Genomic DNA, 16,815 nt, shown 5'->3' with positions numbered 1-16,815 from the left:
GCGATAACCCGATGCCCGTTTGTGTTCGTGTATTCTTTTTGGGGTTTTCTGTAAAATCCGAAAAACATTGACCGCGGCCGTGATTTATTACACCTGGAGCCGATCGACGTCCCCTTCACCTTACCCACCATCATCGTCAGAACCAATACGTCATGTCAACAGGGAGAAAACGATGCAATTCCGATAAGCTTGCGGCCTACCGAACGAACGAGCGATTGTGTTCTTTTTTTGGGGACAGAAATTTCCCAAAGAAGTACATTACAAGCACTGATTTCGAAGCGCTGTTAGGTCTTGGGCAAACCCGCAATGAAGCTCAGTTGTTAGTAGAGAGAGCTTCTGTAAACATCAATTAAATTCTATTTTGGGAGCACCTGAAAAGTAGGATCAAAATTTACATTGCTTATAACTGAAAAGAGAATATTCTTTTCAGTGTGGTAAAAACCAGGATAGTAAATTTGATTACGTAAATATAAAAACGATATAAATCAAAAAGCTGTCAAAAGCAAACTTATGGGAAATTGGGTGAGCTTTCCGGTAAAAATATTTGCGAGACTGAAAAACCAAGTCTGTCATATAGAAATTGCCAAAAACCACGAAAAACCCGTATTTTCAACATTTTAATTTTTAAAACCGCTGTATCTTCCCAAAGATTGGACATAGGACAATGGTCAATGTGGAGACTTTTATGTAAAATTGTCTGGAGAATCGATTTCCACTACCGGTTTTCAAAAATTTTGACGTTTAGACCACTTTTCAAAAAAACAGTTTTAGGAAATGATTTTTGTATATTATTAGGAGAGACATACCATCCTGTATTTTTCGTCAGTCTTTTGGTTATATTTTAGGCTATAACCTCAAAAATTTTGAACGAAAAAAAATCGTAACATCACCTTTGAATTTAAGTTTTAGACTTAAAATTCAAAAAATCTCATAGATGTGGCGTGTATTTTTGTTTCAGTGTATTTTGCCTTCCTCACTGAGGTAAGGCTATAATCCTGCTCTAAAAATGAACTTTGCATATAAACGTCGTAGACCCACCTTCATGTATACCTATCGACTCAGAATCGAAAACTGAACAAATGTCTGTGTGTATGTGTGTGTGTATGTGTGTGTGTATGTGTGTGTGTATGTATGTATGTGACCAACAAACTAGCTCATGTTTCTCGGCATTGGCTTAACCGATTTGACCCGAACCTGTTGCATTTGACTTGGTTTAGGGTCCCATAGATCGAGTTTTATACAGATTGAAGTTTCGATAAGTAGTTCAAAAGTTATGTATAAAAATGTGTTTTCACATATATCCGGATCTCACTTAAATGTATGTAAACTATGTCTGGGTCCACCACCCGACCCATCGTTGGTTAGGTTATCAGAAGACCTTTCCAATGAGCCTAAAACATTGAAGATCTGGCAACCCTGTCTCGAGATATGGCCACTTAAGTGATATTGATGTACTTTTTTGAAGCCGGATCTCACTTAAATGTATGTAAACTATGTCCGGATCCACCATCCAACCCATCGTTGGTTAGGTTATTAAAAAACCTTTCCAACGAGTTCAAAACATTGATGATCTGGCAACCCTGTCTCGAGATATCCCGACTTAAGTGATATTGATGTACTTTTTGGAAGCCGGATCTCACTTAAATGTATGTAAACTATGTCCGGATCCACCATCCGACCCATCTTTGATTAGGTTATCAAAAGACCTTTCCAACGAGTTCAAAACATTGAAGATCTGGCAACCCTGTCCCCAGATATGTCCACTTAAGTGATATTTATGTACTTTTTGGATGCCGGATCTCACTTAAATATATGTAAACTACGTCCGGATCCACCATCCAACCCATCGTTGGTTAGGTTATCAGAAGTTCTTTCCAACGAGCCTAAAACATTGAAGATTTGGCAACCCTGTATCGAGATATGCCCACTTAAGTGATATTGATGTACTTTTTGGATGCCGGATCTCACTAAAATGTATGTAAACTATGTCCGGATCCACCATCCAACCCATCGTTGGTTAGGTTATCAGAAGAACTTTCAAACGAGCCTAAAACATTGAAGATCTGGCAACCCTGTCTCGAGATATGCCCACTTAAGTGATAATGATGAACTTTTTGGATGCCGGATCTCACTTAAATGTATGTAAACTATGTTCGGATCCACCATCCGACCCATCGTTGGTTGGGTTATCAAAAGACCTTTCCAACGAGTCTAAAACATTAAAGATCTGGCAACCCTGTCTCGAGATATGGCCACTTAAGTGATATTTATGTACTTTTTTATTCCGGATCTTAAAAACAGATGAAATTTTTGTACAATTCCATCATATCAGCCATTTTTGGTATTAAGTGAGGAAGGCTCAAACCACATAGGTGGATCAAGTTAGTTTTTTTTCAGAAAGCCCGTCCAATTTCCTACAAGTTTGTCTTTGACCACTTTTTGATACGATGCAACGACTTCGAGATACAGTAATTTTTAAATTACAAATACAAAAATATTTAAATATCGTACGCCCTTCTCAAATGTTATTTTTGAGTACTATTGGTTTAAAATTACACAAAAATGGCTTATGTAGGCCTAAGATAATATGTCTACAAAGTTTCATTGGAATCGGAGAGGGTCGTGTACAAAAGTACCAGAAAAAATCCTGATTTGAGCTGGAATTGCTCTATCTTATTGATAGTTTTTTTTATCAAAATTAGGTTTGAAATTTGAAATTCACACGGAAAGGGGATTCAAAAATTTCACACAAAAGTATAGTAAGATACTGTAGTGTGATGTTTTGAAATCTTTTCCAACAAAGTTGGACAGGAACTTTACAGATATTGATCATGTTTTTGTCTACACCAGCTTCCAGCACTGTTTATTGCTATTGCACAGTGGTCCAGATCGCAAGTTGTTGGGCCTGCCAAATTAAGCAACTCCTAAATACAAACATTTTTAATGTGTAGAAATAGTAGTTTATGCAACAAGTTGCAAAAAGAGGATTTTTTCAGCACGAGTCGTACATTTATCCAACGAGGTTCACCGAGTTGGATAAATACGAAGAGTGCTGAAAAAATCAAGTTTTGCAACGAGTTCCAAACAACATTTTTTGCAATTCCGAAAAACACTAATTGAGTGAAATTTTATGTCAAATTTTCATTTGTTATCCGAGCATTCGTTGGTGAAGGTTGTCTGAATCAACATGACTCGTCGCGTCCCGGCGCAAAACGCCGGCAATATTGCCCTACCTGCGGCTCAAGCAGGCAAAAAAGTGGGAATTTCCAAAAGGAAGGTTGAGGCCTCAACTGATGGCCAAAAACCGGGAATTTCCAAAAGGAAGGTGCTTTTGGAAGTGACATCGAACAGCAAAAAGACGAAAAAGAGCGACGGTACTGTACCGATGGATGAGGAGGAGGAGAACTCTTCGTCGCACGAGGAGCAGCTATTGAAGAACAACAAGTTCGCTGGACTGCCTGACGAGGACCAGGTAGCGGAAGCAAAGGAGAATGAAGTGAAACAGCGAAAGGAGAAACTGCCTCCTTTTTATGTGAGGCAATCAGCAGCAACGATCGACTTTCGAGCGGGGCTGGTTGAACTCATCAAGTCTGGGAAAGTCCAAGGCAACATTCGTCTGTGTCAGGACGGATTTAAGGTGCTGGTGCAATCCAGGCAGCACTATCAACTGGTCAAGGATTACTTGACCGAAAACGAGGCGGAGTACTTTACCCATGATGTCGCCATGGATAAGCCGTACAAAATCGTCGTCAGAGGTCTGTACGACATGCCAGTGGAGGAATTAGCTGCCGAGCTAAAAGTTTTGAAACTGGATGTGTTGGCCGTGCACAAAATGAGCCGACGCAACAAAGACATCAAGTACCGTGACCAGCTCTACCTGCTGCATTTGGCTAAGGGATCGACGACGCTTCCTGAGCTGAAGGCAATCCGAGCGGTTTTCAACATTATCGTGTCGTGGGAGCGATACCGACCAGTGCATCGTGACGTCACACAATGCTTCAACTGCCTGGGTTTCGGGCACGGAGGTAAGAACTGCCACCTGAAGCGTCGTTGCGCCAAATGTGGTACCGATGCGCACATCACATCCCAGTGCATCCAAGATTCGCTGGTGAAGTGCCTCAACTGCAACGGTGAGCACTCGTCAACCGACCGAAAGTGCCCCAAGAGAGCTGAGTTCGTGAAAATTCGGCAGCAAGCATCGACGAAGAATCAGCCTCAGCGTCGTAGAACTCCTCCAGCCCTGGTGGAGCAAAATTTCCACCTCTTCAACCGCGACGCCAGGTCCCGAACTTGGCACCGTTGCCGTTGGATCCCAGGAAGAGAGCTGAGATGAATCATCCACGGCCGGGTTCCAGCCAGGAGCCGAGACCGCCACCACCGGGCTTCAGCCAGGAGCCAAGACCAACCCAAGAACCAGCAGTTGAGGAAAATGGTAATGATCTTTACACCTCAACCGAACTCCTCAATATTTTCAAACAGATGTCCGCTGCACTGCGTGGATGCAAAACCAAGACCCAGCAGATTGAAGTGCTGACCTCGTTCGTCATCCAGTATGGATCGTAGGTCCCTCAAGCTGCTGAATTGGAACGCTTGCTCCATTAGGAGGAAGAACTTAGAGCTGGTGGATTTTCTTCGCGAGAAGGAGATCGACGTAGCTGCCATCACGGAAACTCATCTGAAGCCCGGTGAAAAAGTTTATCTGCAAAACTACAAGATCGCGACGCAGCTCGATAGGACCACCTCTGGAGGAGGAGGTGTGCTTGTCGCTGTTCATCGTGATCTCAAGCCACGCCGGCTGCCACACTTCAAGCTGGACATCATCGAGGCCGTTGGGGTGGAAATTCCCACTTCGGTTGGCCCAGTACTCTTCATTGCTGCATACTGCCCACGTCAGGTGAATTCCAGAGATGGTTCAGCAGCAAAACTGAAGGGCGATATCCAGAAGCTGACACGGCGGAGCGCAAAGTACATCATCGCTGGTGACCTCAACGCGAAGCATGAAGTTTGGGGCAACAGCAGGAGGAATCGGAACGGAGTGATTCTGCACAACGATCTGCAAAACGGATACTACAACGTTGTGAGTCCGGATCGTCCAACGAGGGTGGCTCGGTCTGGGAATCACTCAATCATCGACTTCTTCATTACCAATATGGCTGAGAACGTGGCTCATCCTGAGGTGTTTGAAGAGTTGAGTTCTGATCACTATCCGGTGGTTGTGGAGGTTGGAGCTTCCGTTACTCCGCAGCGGCAACCAACCCGGAAAGATTACCACAACGTTGACTGGCAGCAGTTTCAGCAAGTGGTAGACAGCAACATCGACTATGATCAACACCCGGAAACTTCTGCTGATATTGATCGTTCGCTGGAGGTGATCCAGCAGGCTATCAACCAAGCAGAGGCTGCCAACGTTCGGGAGGTTCCTGTTAATTTTAAGGTAACTGATATTGACGTAGATACTAAACACTTGATTAGACTTAGGAATGTTTATAGGAGACAATATCAACGGACTGGGGACTATGACAAAAGATTTCAGTGAACAATTTGAACAAAATCATACAAGACCGACTTGACAATATCAGAAATCAAGAATTTTCAAAACATGTAAGCCAGCTTGGGAATTATTCAAAACCATTTTGGAAACTTTCAAAAGTTCTTAAAAACAAACCAAAGCCTATTCCTCCTCTTATTGTTGAGGATTCTCCTTTGATTACATCCGAGGAAAAGGCAAATGCACTTGGGCTTCATTTTGTTAGTTCACATAATCTTGGCGCTTCCATGACCAGCCGTAAAGAAACATCAGTTGCCAATAGTATTTCAACAATCAATGACTCTACCTTTGAATTTCCTGCAGATTCCCATGTTTCTGGTGAGGAAGTCAAAGTTGCAGTTAAACAAATGAAAAATATGAAAGCTCCAGGCTTTGATAACATTTTAATCTAGTGTTGAAAAACAGAGTGATCAGTTCTTTCAACATCTAGCCAATATTTTCAATAAATGTTTGCAACTTGGTTACTTCCCCACCAATTGGAAACTGGGCAAAGTCATACCAATTTTGAAGCCTCAAAAGATCCAACATCGCCAACAAGTTATCGTCCCATTAGTCTTTTGAGTAGTCTGTCCAAACTCTTTGAGAAGGTCATCTATTCAAGGCTTTTGGATTTTACCAACGATAATAATATAATTTTGAATGAGCAGTTTGGCTTCCGAAAGGGACATAATACTGCTCATCAGCTTACGAGAGTAACTAAAATCATCAAGCAGAACAAGCTTGAGTCTAAATCAACTGCTATGGCTTTGTTGGATGTTGAGAAGGCTTTTGACAATGTTTGGCATGATGGTTTGATACATAAACTGTATTTATACGGTTTTCCAATGTATCTTATCAAAATTATCCAGCACTATCTTTCGGAGAGATCGTTCAGGGTTTTTCTGAATGGGATTGCTTCTGGATTATTCAACATTGATGCTGGGGTTCCCAAGGAAGTATTCTTGGCCCACTTCTGTACAATATTTTTACATCTGATTTGCCTACTCTTCCTGGTAATGGTGTGTTGTCACTTTTTGCTGATGACACTGCCGTTATTTATAAGGGTAAAATAACCAGATATTTAGTTGGCCGTCTTCAGAAGGGTCTTGACGTTCTTTCCGAATACTTTGGCGACTGGAAAATTCGCATAAATGCAGCCAAAACTCAAACCATCATTTTTCCACTTTCCAAATCGGCCAGATTTGCCCCAAAGGATGATGTTTTGATTAAAATGAATGATGTTTCGATACCCTGGTCAAAGGAAGTTGTCTATTTAGGTCTCATACTTGACTCGAAACTATTGTTTCGGCAGCATGTAGATAAAATATTGAACAAGTGCAGCATTCTCATCAGGTGTTTGTATCCTTTAATTAACAGAAAATCAAAGCTATCTTTGAAAAATAAGCTAGCAGTTTACAAACAAATAATTTACCCCGTTATTGAGTATGCAGTACCTGTTTGGGAGTGTTGCGCTAGAACTCATAAATTGAAGCTCCAGCGTGTCCAAAACAAGGTACTCAAAATGGTTTTGAATGTTCCTGGCTGGACAAGATCAAGTGAGGTTCATGAATTAGCAGAAGTAAAAATGTTGGATCAGAAGATTCAAGAAAAATGTTTGAAATTCAGGGAAAAATGTGCTATTTCTGAATACCCCTTGATTCAAGGATTGGTTTAGTTTATGGTAAGATTAAGTTAGTTTTAGGTTAGGTTATGTTTTCTTAATTTTTTTTTCCTCATTGTACCTAGTGTTACAAAAATGATAAATAATATACTTTTAAAGTTAAGAAAATGAACAGTGTTTAAATCACGAAAAGCAAACTAAAGCTGAAGAGCCACAGCTGACCACTTATTATGTAAACCAAATGTAATTATTATAAGAAAGATTCAATAAAGTATATTTAATTCAAAAAAATTATGTCAAATTTTCATGTATTTTGTCAATAATTCGTTTGAATCAAAAAAATGTTGAAAAGTGTTACTTTTCGAAACAAGTGCTGAAAAGTTCAACTTTTCAGCACCCATTTCAGTGCTGAAAAGAAGAACTTTTCAGCATTTATTTTGAAAAGTGTTGCTATTCGATTCTGTTATTTTTGGTACAGAAAAGTAGGCTATTTTGTCGTTCCAGAATGACAGGAAAAGTATGCAGTTTCACGACGGAATTGTAAAAAGTAAATTTTAATGTTAAAAGATGCAATTTCATAAAATAAATAAAAAATTGCTTGGTCTTGGACAAAGTTGCTTGGATTGACAATCTCGAAAAATCCCAAAAATATTCCACAAAAGTGAGATTTTCAAAAACAACCCCTGATCCCTTTTTGCAACAAGGCCAAAGGGAAAAAACCGCTCGTCCAGCAAAATAATCAGGTTTAACGGCGAATCATCTGCTGGTTAAGAGTAGAAAAATCTTCTGATTGATTTTGCATCCGGCATCTTTTCCCGAACATGCTTAACCGAATTTGAAAACTAGGGTATTCATTTACCACTTTTCTGTTGTCACTTTTTCAATTTAAATTGAGATAATATTGCATCATTCAAAAGGTAGTATTTAACCTTCCAATTTAAAACTTCAAAATTTATACATTTTTTTTCTGTTTTAGTAGTCATCAATGAGACACGGGAAAAAGTGATAAAATTGCTCTCACAAATTGTAGTTTCAACCAATCAGGCTCATAGGTGAGGGAAAGTTATGTCTACTGTTTACTAGAATATGGAATTTTTTCTCAAAACCTCGCTTCATAAGCTGAATATTGTTCCTATTTTAGGACTCTGGACCATAAATGGGCAAAATCGTCAAAATGTACCCATTGATACTCGGGGGTGAAGTTTGTATAGGAAAAATCGAAAAAAAGTATGGAAAGCCCAATTTTCTTTCGGTTTGGTCGGCAGGGTGCGCCACCTCCATCCAAAAATTCCCAAAAGTGAGATTCTCATTGGAAAATTAATGCTCTACAACTTTGTACAACATACCAAAGCTGTAAAACTCGATCCTAAAAAGTAATTAGCGATTTATAAAAGTCATTTTTGCATGAAACCCATTTTTGTTCGCCAACTTTAGGCTCGGGTATCAATGGGTTAATCTCAACCAATTTCGCTCAAAATTGCACAGATGCTTAAAATAATTCAATAAACCTACTGGATACCCGTCTGCCATAAGAGTGGCTTTGGTTACCCAGCAAAGTTATTCATAAAAGTTCGATTCTGAGGTGTAAAAGTAAATTATGGGAAAAATTACTTGGTTGATATTTACCACCAACATTAATATTTCTTTTAATTTTTTCAACATTTCATACGGCACGAGATATCAAAAAATGGACCTCAGATTCGACTTGTTTTCCATATAAATCGAAGATGGGTTGGGCTAACTGCTGTGTGAGTTGGGGGGTTAATGACTCATTTTGAGATACATTTTGAATACAACACATCAAAATAATGAGAATTATATGAAATTTAATGGAGAAACCATGGTGCTATCTTGCTTTTGTCAAAAGATACAGCGTCCTCAAAACTGGTCAAAAAAGTATTTTAAGCTCGAAGTTGCGCCTATAGCCCGGCGAATAAAAACTAACTAGCAAAAATTTCCAGATCAAAATTTTAACAACAGTGTTAGAATAAAACAAATCAAAATTTTAACAAAAACATTTTGCATTTTATTGACCGCTAACCTATTTTACCCTCCGCAAACCCCTCAGTTGGTGTTCGACAGGATCCAGTCCCGGTGGGAAGATACACGCGCAAACACATCCGGGAAGCCCTGGGCGCAGGCAATACCCCACGACACAATACCCTGCTGGACACCGTTGTGCGACAGCGGACCGCCGGAATCTCCCATGCACATGCCGATGCCGGTCGGGCTGGACGAGCAGATCGTGTTGTCGTGGACGCGAGCGGCGTTGATGGCACTGTGACGGCTGCGGCACTCGGCCAGCGTGATGATGTCCACATTCACCCACTGCAGGTGGTTCGGCAGGGATCCCGGGTGCGAGGTCTGACCCCAGCCGGAAGCCTGAGCACCGGCTCCACTCTCGAGGAAGGCACTGGCCAGGGCAACCGGAGCCACGTTCGCGTTGAACACGAACGGAGTGGCCACGCGGATCACGGAGATATCGTTGGCCAGCGACAGCGAGCTGTATCCGGGGTGGTTCACGATCAAGTTCGACTGATGGCTCTGGCCACCGGCGTTCAGCAGCAGGGCTCCGACGACGACGAAGGTGTTGGCCGTGGTGCGTCCAACGGTGCAATGGGCCGCGGACAACGCCCACTGGTTGTTGACGATCGATCCACCGCAGAAGTGAGCTCCGGCAGCCGAACGCAGCGAAACCTGGTACGGGAACTGGCCTTCGCCGGCGTTCGAACCTCCGACGATGTAGCCTTCCCAATCGGTGTACTCCTTCGGGAGGGCTCCGGCCAGAGCCGCGGCCACGCAACCAAGCAAAACAACCAGACGGAACATTGTGAAACGAGTGATAGCGGGTCCAATCGGTGCTGAACGCTTTTATACCTGGACTCGAAGGGATTAGGCGCTTATCGCGAGTGACTTTGTAATCTGGTTGGTGGGTAATTTTGGGTTTCCTTACCAAACAATTACAAAATTTCATTGTCCAACTTTACCAGACCCGCGATAACAAGAATTTAAAGTAAATCTGATTTACTATCGTCATCGGTGGAGGGCGTGGGAATACCGATGCCAATGATCGGCCAGTCAATGAAAAAATGATTGGGAAAACTCTGCTTCTTTTGGACACCAAAACGGAAGACCGATCTGCAATAATTTGAAGTAGAAAATATATTTATTTTTTTATATTTTATTTTCGCTCTTGCTGAAAACTACATTAATAAACACAAATTTATTTCACTTATTGTACTTTTCGTGAATGTTTTGTTAAGGATGTACTTCGTTTTAGATATATTTTGGAATTTTTTTTGCTGTTAATATTTTGTGTCAATAGCAGAGATGCCACTTGGTATTTAAAATGTCTTTACAAAAGACTGTGTATGTCTGCGAATTTGTCTAAAATTCAAGTACATAAATCAGGGTAATTCTTTACCAACTCACACGAAATCGGGAAAAGTTGCCCCGACCCCTTTTCGATTTGCGTGAAACTTTGTTCTAAGGGGTAACTTTTGTCCCTGATCACGAATCCGAGGTCCGTTTTTTGATACCTCGTGACGGAGGGGCGGTACGACCCCTTTCATTTTTGAGCATGCGAAAAAAGAGGTGTTTTTTTAATAATTTTCAGCCCGAAACGGTGATGAGATAGAAATTGGTGTCAAAGGGACTTTTATGTAAAATTAGACGCCCGATTTGATGGCGTACTCAGAATTCCGAAAAAACGTTTTTTTCATCGGAAAAACCAAAACAAAATTCACCCATTTTCCGTTACTCGACTGTAAAATTTTTTGGAACATGTCATTTTATGGAAAATTTAATGTACTTTTCGAATCTACATTGACCCAGAAGGGTATTTTTTCATTTAGAACAACAATTTTCATTTTAAAATTTCGTGTTTTTTCTAACTTTGCAGGGTTATTTTTTAGAGTGTAATAATGATGTACAAAGTTATAGAGCAGACAATTGCAAAATTTTTGATTTGTATATATAAGGTATTTGTTCAAAAACATCACGAGTTATCGCGATTTCACAAAAAAAAGTTTTGAAAAATATACTCTTTGTGTTTCTCTTTGTTTTGTCGTCCGTGTCTGTAGCCATGATCGACGACGACAAACTTTTTCAAAACTTTTTGTTCGTAAAATCGCGATAACTCGTGATGTTTTCAAGCAAACCTCGTATGTTTATATATCAAAATTTTTGTAATTGTCTGGTCTACAACTTTGTAGAACATTATTAAACTTTAAAAAATAACCCTGCAAAGTTAGAAAAAACACGAAATTTTAAAATGAAAAATTTTGTTATAAATGAAAAAATGACCCTTATTGGTTTATGTAGATTCGAAAAGTACATTAAATTTTCCAAAAAACGACTTGTTCCAAAAATTTGTACAGTCAAGTAACGGAAAATGGGAGAATTTTTAAAACTTTTTTAGTGTTTTTTTCGATGAAAAATACGTTTTTTCGGATCTCCAAGTACGCCATCAAATTGGGCGTCTAATTTTACATAATGGTCGCTTTGACACCAAATTTCTATCTCATCACCGTTTCGGGCTGAAAATTATTAAAAAAAACACCTCTTTTTTCGCATGCTCAAAAATGGAAGGGGTCGTACCGCCCCTCTGTCACGAGGTATCAAAAAACGGACCTTGGATTCGTGATCAGGGACAAAAGTTACCCCTTAGAAAAAAAATTCACGCAAATAGAAGAGGGGTCGGGCAACTGCTGTGTGAGTTGGCGGAGAATTACTAATCAATTACCGGTCATGGAAACCCATCAGAAATTGCATATTTAAGCATTTGAAGGCTAACAAAATAAGTTTTGGTTGATATGTTTTCAAAAATTTAATTTAATGAAGTTTATCAAAAGTCTGTGCACCCAAAAAATGTCTGCCAAAAGCTAAAATGTCTGTGAAACACAGACAAATCTGTGCATCTGGCATCCTTGGTCAATAGGTTTTGTTACTGCTATTTTTTCAGTAACTCTCCCGTGTAAAAAAAAACGCGTATCTTTTAAGCAGATTTTTTTATAATTTTTTTTTATAAATTATAAAATAGTCATCATACTATATGTTTGTTCCTTGCATACCAATGTTTAGTTCATGTTATTTTTTTTTTCAGAATAGATTGGGTGCAAAAATTAAGTATTTCAAATTTTAAGATTTAAATAGTAGTTTATGCAACAAGCTGCACAAAGAAATTATTTTCAGCACGAGTTGTACATTTATCCAATGAAGTTTACCGACTTGTATCGAAAAGTATTACTTTTCGATTCTTTTATTTAGTAATTAGGCCTTTCCATCATGCGAGAATGACAAGAAAAACAATTAGTTTCACAACGGAACTGCCAAATTAAAAATCGGCTTCTAAATTTGAGCGATGACTTTTTTTTTGGTTAAAAAAAATCGTATTTGAAACACGCAACATTTGGCAAAAAGTTCATTTTTCGAGTGATTTTTAAGTCTTTTTTCAGTGAGGTGAGGAAGGCTAAAAGAAAAAAATGTTTCTTGCAAGATTATCAGAAGTTACATGATAATTTCTGAGCTGTGGAATTTCTTAGGTTAATTCTAATAATTACACGACTTTTGAATGAAAAAAATTTAAAAGTTTAGAGAAAACTTGCACAATAACAAGGCACACTCACTCCAGATACGTTTAAAATATTCTATTTAGAGTCTCTCGACAAAAGTTCTTCCATTCAAGTGCAAATAAAACTTCCAATCCAACTCTGTATTAAATATCAGTCCGTTTCCATTCAGAGTCCAATTCAGCATTGCTGCTCCACTTATGATTTATGAACCTTGATGCGATAGATGCTGGTAACGGCAGCAGCATTCGTTCTTTTCTATATAATAATATGAAAGAAAATCTTCCCTTTTTCCTCCGTCATAAAAGGGGCAAACCATCCCATTCCGGGAAGCAAACCATCGTATTTGGCGCTCTTTTCTTCGGCAATGAAAGGAGGTTTCTCACACATATATTCCTCTATTTGCCGCCATGTTTACGCCACGTTGCCGGCACACGTGGCACTGCATATTGCTGTTGCTGCCCAGGTATAATTTAATGCGATGATGCCGTTCAGTGAAAGGAGCTATTCACTACGGTGGAGGTGCCTTGCTTTGCACCGATTGTAGGCGATTTATTATTTATTTGCCGCGATGACTTTAGTCAGATTCTGCCAAATGGTGGCCATTTTTCAAGCTTGACGGTTGAATGCGATTCAAAAAAGTAAACAATGCGCCCAAAGTTATGCAACAACTTAAAACTTAATCTTTGCCCACTTTCCACACCTTTCGCCAACATTTAGGCAACCCTGTAACTCATTTACAGCGCCATCCTAGCGCTTTCGTCGCCAGAAGTAATTTGCCAAACAAATTTAATATAATTTAATTCAATTCAATTCCGGGGCTCAGTTTGCCCATTTTCTTTACGCAGGATGGGGAATTTGGGCGCGTGGGCGTAATTGTTCCCGTCCCGTTAACTTTTTGTATGACAGTCCACCCGGGGACGAAGGGATAACTGAATTAGTTCTAAAGAAACAAAAGTGAGTGAGGGTGGTGGAAATTTTATTTTCCGGGCGGGGCGAGGCTGGACCAGCTTTTCAAAATTCCAACTCAAATTTGCACAGGACTTTTGTGAGCTTCTCTCTCTCAAGGGATAAAGGGGGGTTTGGGGGAACTCTGCATTTGGCCACTGCCATAAAGTCTGTGCAAATTGTCATAAGGGATTGTCACCTACAACATTTACTGGCACTTCTCTGGTCTAGAACTTAGTGCCGAAGCTCGGGGACTGGCTCTGGCAGGGACTTTTTGGGGAGCTCTGCTTGATAAGCTTGTTTCTTGCTCCTGGAGAGCTTTGTGTGGGAGTTGTTGGTGATGGTAGGTGCAACTTTCCATTTGTCTTAATAATTTATTAGAGATTGTTTGAGCGCGCCTGGCGAACTTGCGAACACACGGGAGATTTGTTCAGCTGCTGCATCTGCATGCATGGGGTGGAGTGTTTGTGTTGCCGAAACTCAATTATGAGAAATTTGTTTGTGGTGCAACATTTGATTTTTTAAGAGCATTTCGTTTTTAATACAGTGCATCCAATTAGTTTACATTAATGTACATTTAAATACATTAAAATCAATACAAAAGGATTGTACTACCCGAGCAGACGAAATAACGTGGGAATAACAGTGTCTTGCGAACCTTCGTGGTGAACGGACACTAGAGCTGCGGTATTTTTTACTACCTAAGCTCAGAGTTATTTCAAAACAAAATTCATAGTCTTTTTAAAGACTACCTGAGTTATTTTCCAAAATTCTAAACAGTCTTTTCAAGACTAACCCCGCCTGAAATTTTGTTGTATTTTACAAACGAAGCCATCTTTTTAAGAGAACTTTGCTTGCAAAATGCGTCAAAACAAAGGTAAACGCAAATCTTCTGAAGATTTGGTCGTTACGTCGGTGAAGCGTTTGAACGCTAAACCGGCTAACGGAAACAGAAAAGAAAACAGCCTCTTCTGAGGTCTGATTCTGATTCTGAATGTGAGGTCAATCCTCCAATTCCATTGACAAACAGTTTCGGTGTTTTATCCGAAACTGATGACAAGGAACCTTCTCCTCGTACTGAGCTTTCTGCCGTCGAGAAACGAGTAAAGGCTCCGCCAATTGTAGTGACTTCCGTCTCCGATTTGGCCAGCTTTCGAACGCAACTGAAGAATTGCAAGGAAACTTGCAATTTGAAAGTTTCGTTCCAGCTTGGTCGAAGAGGAGAATGTCGCTTGTTGACGGAATCTTTACAAGATCACCAAACTTTTGTTGGCTATTTGAAAACCACAAACACAATTTCTACACGTATGAGACCAAGAATGCTCGGCCATTCAAGGCGGTCTTGAAAGGTCTCTCCAACGACTTGTCGGTGGATGAGATCAAAAACGAACTTAAGGTGTTGCTTGGCTTTGCCCCATCCCAAGTAATACCAATGAAGAAAAAATCAAACGGGAATATTTCTCGCTTTGGTTTGACTTCACAATTTTATCTGATTCATTTCAACAGAAATGAAATCAACAATTTGAAACATTCACACCAAAAAATAATCGTGTAATATTCTGTCTATTTGATGCACATAACTGGAGCGTCAAACTTGACAGAAAATTACATCAGATTTGAACATTACATGAGCTTTCTGTGCCTTTGAATTTTAAATCAGCTTTAAAATTCGTTGATGTAATTTTCATACGATGTAATTTTAAGTGGAAGAAAAAGAGTTGGTATTTTGAGGTTATGAATAAAGGATTTCGTAATTTGCTTATGTGTAAAAAATTCAAGTTTATTTTCACTTTTTTTCATGTTTACAATTTTTGATTCACTAGCACGAGCGAGTAAGCTCGATTGTTATCGCCGAAAACGGAATTTTTCACCGACATCATCTGACTTCTAGCAATCGACCGGAGACGACGTTGTTCAATCCAACACAAAGCTACCTTCAGGAACCGGCTTCTTCCGATGCTTCTTGACAAACCTTGAGCCCGGCCAAACCTTGAGAAGTGACGTCAGACCAGCATGATCATCGAACGGATTTTGTCGCACCACCACCGCGCGCTACGTCAATCCGAATCCGTCGATGTTTGTAATCTGGGCCGGGCCCTTGCTCACCCTTGCCTCTGGCCTCGGCAGCAGGCTACAACCACCGGTTTTCCTTCCCACGCTGGCCCATCTGAACGAATGGTTAGAAAATCTGTTCCACGTTGAGAGATGGGCAAAATTGACTCCGGCGAACCCTGCGGCATTCACCACCTGAGAAGGGACGAAATAGTTAATAAAGTATCGATCCTGAAATTACGATTATCTTACCGAAGCGGTTCTGACTGGTCACCGGAGTTATCGACTTCTCCTGATCCGTAAAAACCAAGGGCTCGATTCCGTGCACTAGAATCACACCGGACCTTGCCGGTTCTTCTGCATTTGAGTTTGCCATCGACAAAATTATGTCCACCGGGAAACAACACTCCACTCAACTTTGTTTTGCAACTCAAGATGGCTGACAGTGACACTTCTACACGGTGCGTTGCGAGTCAACAATTTTGAGGTTCAAAGTGGGTAAAATTGTGATATATCAAGTGTAATATTGAGTTAAATTTGATGCTCCAGCTATGTGCATCGCCGAAGACATGAAATTACATCAAATGAAACACAAAATTAAATTTAATTTGACATCTTGCTGCAAATCGTCGTTTTTCATGGTAAGATGAATATTACGTTACGTAGGATGTAAAATCATGTTGAAATTGTGATTAAGTTTGCTAATTTTCTGTCATATTCTAGATTATGTTACATGTGAATTTCATATTTTTTTAGTGTGTTTGGACAAAGTTCAGTTTTTGTTCCATGTACGGGTAAAGTGGGAGCATTTTAAGAAACATGGCGGTAATGGCCAGAATCTGACCCAGTGCCGGCGTTGCCAGGCATTTGGTCACGGTACTGATCATTGCGCTATGGTTCCAAAATGCATGGTTTGCGGGGATTCTTCTCACGACAAGGACAATTGTCCCGTGAAAGAAGTCACCCAATTTAAATGTGCAAATTGTGGTGGAAATCACAAATCAAATTTCTGGGATTGCCCCATCAGAAAAAAGGTTTTGGATTCTCGTGCTAAGCATCAGCCGAAATCCAAACCGAAATTTTCTCAAAGTCAGGTT

General features: G+C 40.1%; 1 protein-coding gene across 1 annotated transcript; it reads right to left on the bottom strand.

Annotated features, from left to right (window-relative positions):
• Positions 1–9,151: 9,151 nt before the first annotated feature.
• On the bottom strand, positions 9,152–10,007 carry LOC119767926 (chymotrypsin-2-like). Its single transcript, XM_038257935.1, has one exon. The coding sequence runs from the start codon at positions 9,975–9,977 to the stop codon at positions 9,213–9,215; it is 765 nt and encodes a 254-aa protein (XP_038113863.1). The 5' UTR covers positions 9,978–10,007; the 3' UTR covers positions 9,152–9,212.
• Positions 10,008–16,815: the final 6,808 nt, after the last annotated feature.

The sequence above is a fragment of the Culex quinquefasciatus genome, chromosome 2 (genome assembly GCF_015732765.1).
Source record: "Culex quinquefasciatus strain JHB chromosome 2, VPISU_Cqui_1.0_pri_paternal, whole genome shotgun sequence".
In the NCBI taxonomy this organism is placed as follows: domain Eukaryota; kingdom Metazoa; phylum Arthropoda; class Insecta; order Diptera; family Culicidae; genus Culex; species Culex quinquefasciatus.
The sequence above is the reverse complement of the archived record's forward strand: the minus strand, read 5'-3'. Positions and strand labels throughout refer to the sequence as shown.

Bases quoted from the DNA above. Each gene is read 5' to 3' on its own strand.
- LOC119767926 (XM_038257935.1), bottom strand. From the start codon at position 9,977: ATGTTCCGTCTGGTTGTTTTGCTTGGTTGCGTGGCCGCGGCTCTGGCC.